Source organism: Haliotis asinina, chromosome 2, assembly GCF_037392515.1.
Source record: "Haliotis asinina isolate JCU_RB_2024 chromosome 2, JCU_Hal_asi_v2, whole genome shotgun sequence".
In the NCBI taxonomy this organism is placed as follows: domain Eukaryota; kingdom Metazoa; phylum Mollusca; class Gastropoda; order Lepetellida; family Haliotidae; genus Haliotis; species Haliotis asinina.
The window spans coordinates 31,549,651-31,565,126 of record NC_090281.1 but is presented as its reverse complement, the minus strand read 5'-3'; the positions used below and the strand labels follow the sequence as shown (position 1 = coordinate 31,565,126).

The 15,476-nt window shown below is 39.3% G+C and overlaps 2 protein-coding genes across 4 annotated transcripts in view; one reads left to right on the top strand and one right to left on the bottom strand.

The window, feature by feature from the left end:
* LOC137273594 (tubulin beta chain-like) overlaps window positions 1-15,476 on the top strand; it is a 142,928-nt gene that overhangs the window by 8,990 nt on the left and 118,462 nt on the right. The gene's annotated exons all lie outside the window — the stretch shown is intronic.
* Window positions 1-15,476, bottom strand: part of LOC137273590 (papilin-like) — a 32,354-nt gene that overhangs the window by 11,823 nt on the left and 5,055 nt on the right. For all 3 annotated transcript variants that reach the window (XM_067806344.1, XM_067806343.1, XM_067806342.1), the window contains exons 7-15: window positions 15,069-15,140; window positions 14,436-14,553; window positions 13,069-13,788; window positions 12,241-12,332; window positions 11,012-11,083; window positions 10,489-10,585; window positions 9,639-9,727; window positions 6,348-6,419; window positions 4,687-4,792 (exon numbers count right to left, since the gene is read on the bottom strand). In XM_067806344.1, coding sequence (XP_067662445.1) covers window positions 4,687-4,792; window positions 6,348-6,419; window positions 9,639-9,727; window positions 10,489-10,585; window positions 11,012-11,083; window positions 12,241-12,332; window positions 13,069-13,788; window positions 14,436-14,553; window positions 15,069-15,140 — 1,438 coding nt within the window. The remainder of the gene's footprint in view (window positions 1-4,686; window positions 4,793-6,347; window positions 6,420-9,638; window positions 9,728-10,488; window positions 10,586-11,011; window positions 11,084-12,240; window positions 12,333-13,068; window positions 13,789-14,435; window positions 14,554-15,068; window positions 15,141-15,476) is intronic.

Sequence of the window (15,476 nt, the reverse complement as noted above, 5' to 3'; positions counted from 1 at the left end):
CTGTCAGGACGTAAAATGGGAAAGTGAGGAAGATACCATTTTGTTTCACTAAGTGGTTCATCTTGTTGAACTTTGCGAACGTATCCTTTTGATAAATACTCAGAAATGATGTCATCATAAGCCTTGGCTATATGTGGATGTTTAGACAGCTTCTTTTCAGTACTGTTCAGACGTTTAACAGCCATATCATAGTTGTCAGTCAGCAAATGAACATTTTCATTCCAAGGAATGCCTATTTCATATCTGCCATCTTTATGTGTGAGTGTTTCATGTGCTGTTTGTAAAACCCTTTCATCATCATGCTTTATTTGAGATGTTGTATTTCCTTCATGTACTTCCCAGAACTTGTGCAGTAACTGATTCAGCTCAACATCTCTGTTGTCTATGAAAAATGAGCTGACAAAGTTACTTTGTTCAAACTTACTTTGATCAGACAAGCGTCCAATGCAAGTCCATCCGAGTGGAGTAAGTCTTGCAACTGGATCACCTGGATGTCCAGTTACTTCTCTATACGACTGATGCAAATCTAACTGATCAACACCAATAAGCAAATCGACCATGTAAGGCTTAGCTACTTTTGGGAATGGAATATTTTGCAAATGTGCCCATTTGCGACTATGCTTTTGCCAATCTATCACTTGCAAATTGCCAGTCACAGCATTCGTTGTCATTGCAGACATCTGGATAGCTAAATCACCACTGATGCTTTCAAGCTTGAATTCTACTGGTTTTGTGTCAAACGATTCTGTGTGACCGTTGAGAACATTTACAAAGATCTTTTGTGGTTCACCCTGTAATCCTAACTCAGCTGCAATGTCCGCATTGATGTACGACTTCGTGCTTGCATCATCAAGCAAAGCATTTACTGTTATGCTCTTCGTTCCGTTCTTTAGTACCACGGGAACAGTGCGAAGACCTATCAACTTATTTGACATTGGTGGTATTGTTGCATGAGATATTTCGGTTTGATCATGTGTTTTAGACTGTGTGTGCTCTTCATCATGACCCATTTTAACCACCTGCTCAACAACCCGTGGTTCCGCTTTATTTTTCTCTTGGTTGCCGCTAGTAGAATCAACACTGAGTTCATTTGGCCTGAGGTTTGTGTTATGTAATAATCTGTTGTGATTCTTTGCACAACCTGATATACCACATGCCCTATTTTGACGACAGCTGTTCCCAAGATGATTGCCCTTGAGACAACGGAAACAAAGCCTCAGTCGTTTAGCTACATTCCATCTATCAGGAACAAGCATACTTTTGAAAGTCTTGCAGTTCCAAATCTCATGCTGTCCAGAGCATAGGCCACAAACTATAACATCACTGACAAATGTGCTAGACATTTTTTGTTTGGGGTTTGATCTCTTACCTTGTGTATTCAATCCGCGTACTGCCTCCTTTGCCACAATCTGAAATTCTGCTTCTAACATTATCCATTCTCTAAGAGTCTCTACTGACTCCTGCCTGTCCCTTTCAAACACCCATTTTTGATATTGTGCTACCATAGGCTCTGTCATCTTTTTCAACAAAGTGACGTAAAGGAGACCATTTCCCAACTCCTCTACCCTATCTGATTCTCTCATGTTTGCGACTGCAACATCCAAAATATCAGCAAATTTCTCCAGATCCTCAACATGACCCTCACGGATTGGCTTAAAATTACTAATTTCCTCATTTTGGATTGCAATCTGTCGCCGTTTCCCACCAAATTTCCTTTCAAGACGTTCCAGAGCAACATCATAAGCTGCTGAACTATGACCTAAAGACTGAATTGATTTCAAGGCTTCCCCCGACAGATATTGGCGTAATTGCAACAACTTATACTCAGGTGTAGCTGGGGACTGATCAATGCAAGTCATAAAGGCAGCCTTCCAACTTTGGTAGGTTTTCACGTCACCAGAAAAGACAGGTATGGAAACACGCTTTAACTGTTTCCACATATCGTTCCCTATGGCTTGATTATCAGACTTACCTGAGCGTGCTGTTTCACTAACATGCAGCGGTAGCTTATCATCCTTACCTTGGTTAGGTCCTTTAGATATCAAACGTTCATGGGCAGCTTCCTCAGATTGCTGCCTAAATGCAACACGAGACTGTCGCCGAGACACAACACTTTGTTGCTGGACACCCTCGTTGAACAGCCTATGCAACCCCTTACCGGAAAGAGAGCTTAGTTCTGATCTGCTAGATTCAGATCTAATTTGTAAATATCTCTCTACAGATTCAAGAACTGTGTTGTTTTCCTCCTCTAATCTACTAAGTTCGTGATCCAACTTGTTAACGTTCTCACGATCGTCCAGTTTAACATAAACCTTTGAAAGTTCCAGCATAACATCTATTGCTTTCACAAAAAGCTCATTCAGGTGATCTATGCTATCCCTTACCTGTTTCTGTGGTGGTAGATCATCACTTTCTATCAAAGAAACGAGTTTATTCCGAGCTTTGGTACAATTCGATTTGGCTGTTGCCTTTTTTTGTTTTAACACGAACACTCGAACACGTTCGTCTGTCTCCGACAGACATCTAGTTATCGAAGTTGTTGCCCTAGGCTGGCTAGCTGTCTCAGTTTCCGCCATTATTGGGTGGAAGCTTGCTATCTGTCTAAATTTCAAATAAGTTCTATTTCTATTGGTTCTATCTAATGTAACAGAAAACCACGCTCTGCTACCATTGGTGCGCAGTGGAATTGAAAAGTTGTGTGTACTATTTGGGGAACAAAACGTGATTCTCTTGGCTATAACTGTATGAAATAATCTAACCAACAAACATGGGGAACTAAACGTGAATCTCTTATAATGGGGAAAGAAACTTAATATGAAACTTTAAATTCTATTATCTATACTATCTATTAGTATTCCAAGATTGCTGCACTGTTACAGCTACATATGGGCTACTTCTAATTTAATGAACTGTCTGTTCAAAATTCTATTTAACTATATAACTGCATCCTACCTGGACAAGCTAATACAAATCGTGACGATAAGTCACCTTACTCAAACAATCCTGTTCAACACACTGATCGATTCGTCAGTGTCCCACGTGGTCAAGATCACGTGGTCTGCTCGCACGTGAAAAAGCATGCTTCTCTGTGACCAGCGAAACATGGTGCGTTTGTGCGATCCGTCCATATGTTTGGTCTCTAGACCAGGCTAGATAATGTATGTTTGTCTTGAATGAAAGACCGCTTAGAACTTCACCATGTAACTTCAGTAACCTAATAAAAATGTATGCTTGGCAAAATGGAGACTAAAGGGATCGGGTGGTCAGTCTTGCTCTTCGTATCTCATTTGCGTAAATGGGTGCTCACCTAATTGTCTGGACAAGATTCGATTATTTACAGACCGCAGCCATATAGCTTAGCTTTCGTAAACCTCTCACTCACTCTCTCCATTACGTGGGGAGCGTCCCAAAGCACAAAATCACTTGCAGTGTGGACATCTTTGTCTTACATATTCCAAGATCGAAACAGCACATACACCACCCATCAAAAGTTTACATTCACTAACAGCATTCACTATATGTTATGTAAATATACATGGTTATATCGAAGATGAATTTCTCCACTAGCTTGGGGGAATGTTATTGTCAAATCTCATGCAGATGAATTACGCGAGAATTACATCAAACTGCTGAAAAGCATGTGCAAATGTCATGCATGTGAACAGCTGTTTTTTGGTGTAAATATTGTTAACAATTCTGTTAACAATATTGTTAACTGAGTTTCATAATATATTGAACTGATGACAATAGTTTTTTCAACGACACGAATGTGTTTTTCAATACATCAGTTCACATGTGAACAGTACCTGTAATCAGTATAATCATCTACTTTAGAACAACCGACTGAAGTAAGTGGCTACATTTACACTAGTGAGTGTACATTTTTAAAGGGTAGTATGTTTTAACTTTCTCGTGATCACAATTACGCATTAACATAGCGGTTCTAGAACATGTCTTACAGAAAACTGCTTACCAGTTCCTTCAAGTGACATCATTCATACTGACTTTTCCGTCACATAAGTGAATTGTCAAGGTTCACTGAGATGACATATATACACGGGTGTGAGTGACACGCGTCCCTAGTGTTTTGATGGCTAATCAATTAACTCACACCAAATGCCTTCCCATAGATTAAGAATGAAATCATATAGTCATGCGGTAAACGTGACGTGACACATACACATGCACGTGTGCACAGATCTCTCCGTCCGGATAACTGGATCATTTTTCAATGGAAATCTACGTGAATAGTTTGAAAATTCGCCGTCCGGGTCCGGAAGCGCGGGGTCCGGTTAAGCGAGTACAATTAGTGAACGCAAGTTTCGTTTCGGCGGGGTTTCCGGATATGTGGGGTTCGAGTAAACGGGGTTCGACTGTACCAGAGAGGCCCTAGGAATGTAAGCGCGTTCGACCGCAGTAGGACTCTCACTTACACTATCACTAGGACTTACACTATCACTGACTTACAATCAAGAAAGTAGTCCATCTTTATCTGACCTTAGGTCATCACCGTTGAGTATCCAATCACCAACGTGGAATTTGATGTCACAAATATGTCTGATATGATATATCCCACATGGGTTTCTCCCCTACAGCTGTGTAGGAAAGTATCATGATAAACGAATTACAAATAAAAAAGCATCGTAAAATTGCCATTCAGTATCATGTCTGAACCATCAAGCTTACATTTCGTGTTGGTCGTGTGCGCCATATTGCAGTAGTTGGTATCACAGCACAGATCACTCTTTTCATCGTCAGAGAGAGCCCTGTGTAACACACGACCGCCACAAGCCTGGAATAAATACAGCATATTTGTTGAAAGAGTTCGGTTCTCCGCTATAGTATATACAACTGAACAGTGCATCGTTATCGTAGCACAACCGCGAGGATTTGTCAGACATCAACCACTGGAACAAACTTGCTCACATCGATTCACAGGTCGTCGTTATGTAATGGGTGACTGAGTTGGGTTTAGACATTCTTCGCAATATTCCAGCGGGGTAAATGGGCTTCCCACATTGTACCCATGTAGGGAATTGACATTGCTCGGTCTGCGTGACGAACGAACGCTTTTACAAGGTTACACAAACGCCCCTCCATTATGTGAACATATGTGATATACTGTTATTAGGCCTGCTTATTATACGGGCAATATATTTTATATAATGTACTATGTACTCAAGGTTGAGGCAGTCTGATTTCCCGAGACATCTTGTTTCTTTCGAGCACTGAGACAAAATGTTTTGTACACTGGAGACAGGTCACATCTGTTGCATTTGGTCGTGTGTATGCTCTGTGTGATTTTACGTCAGACCCGAGAACATCTGGGTTTGAGTTGTGTTCAACAGGATTGGGATGTCAGGCTCGCTGACTAGGCTATACATGTCATCGTACCCCAGCTGCGTAGACCGACGCTCCTTATGTTCTTTACTGGATGTTTTTGTTCGGATAAGATCTAAATGGTATTACTTCTAATCTTCACAGAGACGGATGTCTTTCTATGCGGGTATGTGCCGGAAAGGCAATAACAATTTAGCTACCCCAATTCAGACATACAAACGTTACGAGAACAATTTCACAAAACAATCAAAGAAGGTAGTGTACTTTAAATATGCGTTACAACAGTGCGGTACTCTTTGTGCTTAAATAGCTTAACTGAATTCGCTCAGGCGAAAGTTGTTAGAACTCTCTGTGCTTAAGTACGTTAGTCCCAACAACTTTCAAAGTCAATGTTGCTGAACTATACATTTTAGTCGTAGTGTGTTTGTTCTTTTAAATTCTGTCTAAATCTTCCTATCATCGCCAGTGTCTGAAGCGATGGTGTAAATCCAGCCAGGGTCCATGCAGGTAGCCAAGGTACTGTAAATCCCCATCTACCCCGGCATGGTGATCTGTCTTAAGCTGCTGGTGATGTATATAGCCCGTGTTTTATCTTGTCTTGTCCAAATATTTTACCGTTCCACAATGGTTTTATCCGTAACTGTGATATTCTGGTTGTTGTATTGTCCATTGTCGACAGTTTTTTTAATAAGCACATATCCCACTTCAATTTCAAATCTGTTCTCGTCACGATATGACTGAAATATTGTCCATGTGACGTTAAATATTAACTCACTTACTTGATTGATTTATCTGACTGAGAATAAGACCGCTCTAAAACGTCCTTTGTGTATAGGCAGCTTAACTGAATGTGACTATCGCCTGAGTTAAAGTTGTAAAGACTTTTTATGCTAAAGTGACGTCTCTGGCTGTGAATTCGCAATGAAAATTAAAATCTAGTAACAAGTCACTAAAGAGACCATTCCACAATTTTGTAAACAGTCTGAAACTAATGCACCATTACTTACGGCTCTATTTATACACTGTAAAGTGTATCGAACAAAGAACTGGTCAGATACGTAGATAGTACGTGCACACACCTGAAACAGTTAAACGTACAAGATTGTTAGTGATATTTTCATGTACATGGATTTTGACGCCCATCATGGAAAGTCACTTTAGATACTTATCCGTTTTGGCAAGAAATGATATCGATTGATTGATTCCGGGGAATGAAATCCTGGATACGCTGGATACAATGTATCAAATGTACTTCCCATCAAGAGTTTAGACTCACTTGAGCAAATATAGCCTCTAACTTCATACAACTCTTCTAAATTAAATTTTGCAAAATAGTTCATATTGTTTAAAGGTACTGTTTACACATATACCGAAGTAAAACAAATTTGTAAAGTTGATTAGATTGTTGTCATGAGACTATAAATGACAAAACTATACACCCAGAACGCAGATGGGAACTAGTACTCCAATCATTTGGAAATGACATTCACATGGGCATATTGATGGCATGTTACTTTCACATCAATATACATAAGTAGACTAACAACCTGATTGACAATCATCTTGATATATATGATTTACAGCAAATTAGCACAGAACCAACAAGAATCACTCAAACCCCCAGTACGTTAACTGATTTAATCTTTGTTTCAAACCCTAATTGTACTCGCACCTCAGGGGTGCTTGATCCGTTTTGCAGCGATCACTGTCCAGTGTTTGTTTCTGTTGGGAACTCTGATTCAATTCCCTTAAAATTTGAAAGGACAGTGTTTTACTATGGACTAGCTAATATTGAGGGAAAGAATCGTGGCCTCAACAACGGGGACTGGGATACCATATTTAGATGTAATTATATTGATAGTCTAACGCAAGAACTTGGGGATATCTTGAAAAATATGTGTGATGTCCCATTTACATGATAAGGTCAACGAAGGGAGCAATTCTAAATATTGGTGGGCGTTAGTGAACAAGTATATAAAATTCAAAAACTGGAAACTATAAGAAATTTCCTCCGCTTGTTCATAATGATAATTTGAACAATGATAGCAAAGATAAAGCAAACATATTTAATGAAAGTTTTGTTAACCAATTACAGATTGATTATCCTGATAAGGATCCTCCCACTCTTGAATGTAAAGCAGAAAATTCTCTCGATTCTATTGTATTGACTACAAGAAGTAAGAGACATCCTATTATCAGTTGATATTTCCCAAGCCATTGGACCAGAGAAAATAGGTTATGAAACAGATTTATGAAAATGTTGTTCTATCTCTTTTCATTCCTCTTACTAATCTATTCAATTTATCATTAGAATATTGTACATTTCCAACAGTGGAAGGAGGCTATTGTTCCTATTCATAAAAAAGGCAGTGTTAATGAATGTAAAAATTACAGACCGGTAGCTCCTACCAGCTGCTTGTCAAAGGTATTTGAAAAGTGTGTTTTAAACATGCGTTTAACGTTTTTCTTGATGATATTGCCCTGACCGATTTACACTCAGGATTCATGATTTAAACATATTTATTTCCTGAAGGGGAATTGGATTGGTAAAGAAGCAATGTATTGCTTACGTTAATATTCCTTCGGGATACAAATAACTTTAGTTATATAAAGCAGTCGTGAGGAGAAAAACATGCAAATATCAAACAATTAACAATAGCTTTCTGAGAATATAACGATGACATTTGATGACATAGCCACTTACATCATTAAGATCATTAGTGTCGGAAGTGCAATTTCGTTTTACTATTACAACACAAATCTGCCTGAGAGTACAATGAAAGAATGGATTGATGATTCAATTATAAAGAAACAAACTCCTAGTTGACCGTACATCGAATGACACCAGTTTATTTAACTGACTGAAAAAATATCACAATTAAGTGACTATAAATTAAGACATAGTAATAACATTCAAACTATAAGATGTCGTAGTGATTTGTACAACAATTCGATTTTACCGGATACAATAAGACAATGGAATGATCTGCCAGAAAATATGTATGAGATTGAAACAGGTCAGTTAAAAAATCTATTACAGTCATCAAAATTAATTGTAAAATATTTGATAAAAACTTTGGTACACGTTTCTGAAAAAATATCCACTCACATCTCAGACTTGGGTGCAGTGATTTGAATGCGCATATGCATAATGTATATTTTAGGTGATCCAAGTTGCTCCTGTGGACACCCCTATGAGGATACTCTACATCACTTCTTTACTTGTCCTAATTATTCCAATATCAGATATCGCATGATTTTTTTGTTCATGGATATAATTTATATTTTGTTTTAAATGGAAATCAAAACAAAACTGAACTTGAAAACACCTTTGTACTAAAATCTGACCATACCTTTATAATAAAGTGGCATGTTTGATAAATGAGTAATGATCTTAAATACGCAGGCTGCTTGCTTCCCTATCATGCTGCATATCATATACTATTTGTTGTACTCATATATTAATGTAATGGAGAGGTATTCAAATATACCTATTACGGCTTGTTTACCAATCCTTATTCAATTTATGTTGAATAAGAGTATGTTTACACTAAAACGCAGCTGTTTCACATGCACGATATTTGCACATGCCCACTAGTAATTTGATCAGCGTAAACTTTGCAGTTGGTTCCTCTAAATCATTATTCAATGTAATCATCGACACATGCTTACTTACTTACTTACTTACTTACTTACTTACTTACTTACTTACTTACTTACTTACTTACTTACTTACGTACGTACGTACCTACCTACCTACATGCTCTTAATAACGTACATACATAATATACATACTCGTACACACACACACACACACACACACACACACACACACACAGAGAGAGAGAGAGAGAGAGAGAGAGAGAGAGAGAGAGACAGAGACATGCCTTGCTTTTTACGGCCTTCCAAGTACTTGTACACCAGTATATCAAGGAGGGCCAGCTGCGGTATTTAGTCCCATTATACTGCACGTTACTAGGGTTTGCATGTGTTCAAGTGACCACCATCTAGTCTCCTACCATCGGATAAGTGGGTACAGTGTTGTGTACTGCAAGAGCCTGCAAATAATGTTAGTTCCCAGGTTGTTATACCCGGTCACAAGTGGGAATCGATCCAGGTACTTTTCGCTTATTAGCGAGGGGCCTTTGACGGCTCACCCACCTTGCCCCCAATAAGGTTGAATGATCAATCTTTCGTACACCAAGGAGCGGTCCTGACGCGCTGTAATCTAGCTAGAGAACTGGTGAAAGTGGCGTAGTGACCATATTTCTTTCACTATTCTATAAACTTAAACATACCTCGCTAGCACTACATGATGCCACTTCCTCGCAGTCGGCAGGACTTGCCATACCCCTGCAGGAACCGCACGTTAATCCATTTGGGCTTTCTAAAATTAAATACTGATCGATGAGTTTCAAAGCAATTGCAAAGTGGATTGCGCATTGTGATTGGCCTGTACAACGTCATCTCAAGCACATCTTTAGCCGTGTCACATGATTGGGTGGTTCAGGATTTAAACGTTCGCTCGTCACTCTGAAGACCCGGGTTCAATGTGTCCACATTGGTACAATATGTGAAGCCCATGTCTGGTGTCCCCATTATCTTGACTACGTGAATGGTGCTCTCTGTATCAATCACTGGATTCTATCAATGCAGCACACTGCCGCATAGTTGGACTTTTTCAGCATTGTGTAAAGTTATTGGGTCTTTAGGTGATTAAACTGGTATTTTACAGGCGCTGCATTTTGTTAGTCACATTTAATACAATATCCGATGCGTTTTCAACTGCAGATTCGGTTTTGGAAACAAAAGAAGTCGAAAGAACAAAACCATTTCTCAACAATAGGACATCTCACCAGAATGAACGTATTCTATCCCGCCGGTGGCACACATCACAAACACATGCCAATGCAAGTCAATTGTTTAAAATTTACACCAAAAAAAGCATCTTTTTGTTAGCTTTCGTCATAGTATATGTTTTCGCCTTCAAAGTGTCGGTACATTTTGAAGACGTCCTGCACTATATAGTATTACGTTTAATTTATATGGCTAATGGTAAATCCACGACGAGCGGATCCTGACATGGCCATGGTACGTAGCGTAGCTTTTTCTCTCAAGCATATCCGAGTACATCGATACTGTACCTACTGAATATATCCCGATTACACCCAGAGTGGTTTGTACAACATCTCTCCGCCAACGCTGCCTCGTTTTCTCGGCGACCAACTCGGAGAGCTTGACATTCCTAAAATATATTAAGAGCAGGTAGATAATCTGCCAAATTATGTTCCGTGTTTTAATCTTAAACGCCGATTCCTTATGCAATACTGAGTATTTTTATGCCGTTTTACCGGGGCAATATCTTGACGGTGCTCAATATGTTTTATCAGTACGAGGAATGGAAGAAGGTAATACAAACTTTTTTTGCTTTCTACGCTTTCTTTTTTTTTCATTTCTCCTGCTCTAGCAGGTGCATTGAGATATTTATTGAAATAGCATAAAAACAGAGAAAGTGACGAAAAACAACAAACACAAACAATTTCATAATCTAGGAACTGACAACCGAAAGCAGAGTATTCTTAGTCTGCATGAACATGTCTTTGAATCACTACCAAACACTAATGATGTTGGTTTAACGTTTAGCGTATCCTGCTCATTCATGCACACCTACCTGGTCAGTCTTACATCCTAGCTTGTAATATATATACCCTCCTTGTGTTGCATATTTAGCAACGTGACACTCCTGAAACAGAATTGCAAATCGATATGTTAATACCTGTATTACCTGTTTTGTTTGTTGATTATGACTGAGCAATTCCCCCAAAATACGATTTATGGATTTGCAAATAACGGAATTCAACATTATCAAACCAATATGTTTATCTGCCACAAATATTCGTCCATGATAAACACTTGTACGCGTGTATATTTCGGATGTGTACTAAACATACTTTTTAAATTAATTCTTTATTAGACATACATTAAATTTCATTCAAATTGTTCTTAGTGTTATATGGCAGCAATATTGCCGAAGCAATGTAAAATTTTAACTCATTGACTCATTATTTCGAATGTGTTGGATTTGGCTAAACGTCAACAACGTGCCAGATATATTAAGATGTGACACATTTATGTAGGATGAAAGCCAAACGGGATGTAGTTTAAAGACCGTTTTCATTTCGACGAAAGATAACTGCTGTTCGATCTTGAAATGTTACCAGGGCGAATGTGTTGGATTTGGCTCAAAGTCATCGTCAACAACGTTCCAGTTATGTTTACGATGTGACACAATCCTGTAGGAAGAAGACCGTTTTCATTTCGACGAAACAACTGCTTTTCGACCTTGGAATGTTTTGTCATGTCAGGTTTCTGTCAAAAGGGAAGCAACCCTGCACAGCAAATCGCCACAGATAAAGCATTGTGTCATTCTACTCAACTCAGGTGATACAGACTCTCACAATCCGAAGACTACGGGGTATGGATTCACCACGGCCTCCATCTCCAACAACCCGTGAAAATCCAGGATAGAATTGGTCTTTAGCAACTCATGCTTGTCGTAAGAGGCGACTAACGTAATCTTTGGTTCTCTGACTTGGTCGACACATCGTAACCCAATTGCGTAGGTCAGTAACTGTAGGGAGCACGGTTGTTTATATGAAGGGATTCTTACCGACTGCCATACCCCATATTACCTCTCACAATTCTGTCTAAACGTACGTGTTTGAACTCCTTTAGTCCTCCCACGGCTCGAGTTCCTCATAAGTCGAAGTACTACTACAGTAGTTAATCCAGACATTTGTCAGGATTTCATTTCTCCTTCAGATTAACGTTATGGTAATGGTGCCAAAGTGAGTGTTTCTAATGATCGAAATCCGGACCCTATCGGGTACCCATACTCACCTGACCTGCACCACATATCGTTGTATATTTACAGTCACGTGGGTCTGTGACTCTGTCACAGCGAAAACAGAGTAGACCAGTATGATGGTTATCTGGAGTGTGAGAGATGCAAACGTGTGAGGTCATGCAATGTTGAAGCTGGTGTAGCTTACGTAGCTTCTAACTCATCAATCTGAGCACATTAAAATAGTGATTAATCTCATAAGTCGTTGGAGACATTTCCTTACACACTTGAAACAACCGAGTCTGCACGGGTTCGTGTCCCTTCAGGGGAACAATATCTGCGGCCCATGTCCGTCGATATTGCTGGAATATTGCTAAAAGCGGCTTAAAGCTAACACCGAGTCACAGATTCAGGCCACCCAATCCCCAGTCTTACCCACCACATCACTCTTGACAAGCAGCAGGCAATCACAAACATACATCCATATATACTTTGAATTCTTTTGACTTTTCAATAATCGATGCTCGCTCCTCATGGATAAAATGTTTCGTGTTATAAGCGCATTTCATTCAGTTACATCCCAAAACCTACGGTAAATATACCAAGCAGGCGCCTATGAATACGATCCCTTCGGCATTGTAAGAAATGTATCAGTGTGAACGAAGTGTTTATGTGCAACATGCATCATTCTTTTTTTAAGGTCCTTAACATGCATCAATCTTGTGGGACCGAACTTATCGACCACTATCAAAGATTGGAAACAAATATCTTGCGCGGTTTGCATATATAAGATGTTATTTTTGTACGTTTTCAAAAACCCTTGAAGAAAAACATTTGAATTTGTTTCAAGGAATAACACTTTTAATAAAAGCATAAATGCTTACCATGGGTCGTGGCTGATGACGCAGTGCTTGATGATAGAGATGTTGTAACTTCATGAACGGATGATCCAGGAAGTGAGCTAGAGTGTGTCCCAACTGTTGTATCAGTTATATCAGTTATGGTTGTATCCTTAGTGAACGAAGGACTTGTATATGGTATCCCACTTGTTGTATCAATGACAGTTGTATCTTTATTCATCAAAGGACTTGTATATGACATGTCACTTGTTGTATCCAGGGAGGTTGTATCTTCAGTCATTAAAGGGATTGTATATGACATGTGACTTGTTGTATCCATGGACGTTGTATCTTCAGTCATTAAAGGACCTGTATAGGACACGTCAGTTGTTGCATCCACGGAGGTTGTTTCGTTATTCTTTGAATGACTTGTATAGGGTATTTCACTTGTATCAAGTAGACTTGTATCTGTAGTCATTGTGGAACTTCTATCAACGACGGTTGTATCTTCAGGCCTCGAAGGACTTGTATATTTGAAATTTCTTGTTGAATCGACTTCGATTGTATCTTGAGACACTGAAGGACGTGAAAATGGTAGCCCGCTAGTTTCTATGATGGTTGTGTATTCAGTCATTGACGGACTTGTATAAGGCATCCCGTTAGTTGTATCACTGAAGAACCCGTTATCCGTCACCGATGGACTCGTACTCCCCAGTGAACTAGGAGTTGATTCTACAGATGTTTCAGGAGAGTCAGTTTCAAAACCTAGCAACAAATGCAATGCCATGATATTAAGGGAACAAAATGTACAGCTTTTTTGTTAAGGAAAAGGTTAAATTATTGTTATGTTTTACAGTATGCAGCAGAGAGTTCAGGACTGATCATCAGCTCAGGGCCCACGTCCCCTCTACACGCAGCCCAGACAGCCAATGGGATTTGTCCCAGGAAACACTGCCTAGTCGAACCCAAGAAGAATTTTCCTTCGAATATGTAGACTACCCAACACTGCAGCCTTTTGCATTACCCAGACTTTCAGCACGGCTGTGCTCCCAGTAGACAGCTCAGCGCCAAGACATCAGGAGCTACCAAACCAAAGGCACCGAGAACAATGGAAGTCTTATGACAGTGTACTTTGAACGCAATCGAAACATTTCAAAGGCGAAACTCCGCATGTTTTACATGCTTTTTTGATAATTTTATAGAACCAAGCAGGAAAATGTCCCTTCACATGGATGCAAATATAAACATATTTTCAGTTTAACTACCTTACATACGCCATAGGCGATGACAGAGAGATAAGAATTTTCCAAATTCAACTCAAACCATTTGGACAAAATACATAAATAAATAAATAAATAAATAAAAAGTAAAAAATCGGACCTCTTTTGTCAAAGTTTTCTTTGATGACCTACCTTGAGGGGAACATATATCATTGCATTTATCTCCATGGCAACAGGTGGCACACATGGTGGAGAGCACTGATTCCCGTTTCCTTACCGCCCGTCCAAAGTGATGCAGAGTCTCACATTCCTACATCACAATAAGTATCTTTGACATGTGGCGAATCCTGGAGTAGACCGACCACCTTGTTGTAACCTTTCACAGATTGTTAACAATAACGCATAAAAATGCCTCTATTCCTTAACAAGCCAAAAACAACAGTTATTTAAATGAAGACATACACAATGATAGTGGCATGTCTCAGTATGTAGCACGGTAAAATGAACTTCCCACAATATATATCTCCAAAAGGTTTACAATAGATATACATTGGGTGGTTTGTTTGGTGTTTTACGCCGCACATATTAATATTCCAGCCACATGTCGGCGGTCAGTACATGATCGAGGCTTTACAAGATAATCCAGCAATCAACAGTATGACCATCAATCTATGCATGTGGGATACGATGGTATGAGTCTGACTACGTTACGGCAAACATGAGTTACTGCTGAAAGTTTCCCTCCATAAGTGGAATACTGCTGAAAGCACCATAACAATATATGCACCCCGGTAGCTTTGTCCTTCTTAACAGTATTGTACTCACCACGTTGTCGACGCAGCCAAGAGTATACTTGACGCGGAAGTTCTGTGTCAGCACCTTCTCTATAAAACATTGCTGAAATGAAGATGATGTCCCAATAAGGATGGTAAATGGAACAAATGTCATACATGTGGCCGCGAGATAATTGTGGGTGGAATGTTGGAAATGGAACGGTTGTACTTTCATGGTTCCCTTGATCGTTTTCATGAATATATATGACCAAATCTTGAAAATGCGCATTGAAGTAACACAAATCAACCCCACACGTCAATAATTTATATGTATTTTCCTTGGGCATACAGTTTGATGATACTCAGTTATTGTCATGTATAGTATTCCCAGAAATTATTGCGAATCATGTTGCGTCATGTAACTCATTACGTTAAACTTTATTAACTTCTGGCGTTTTAC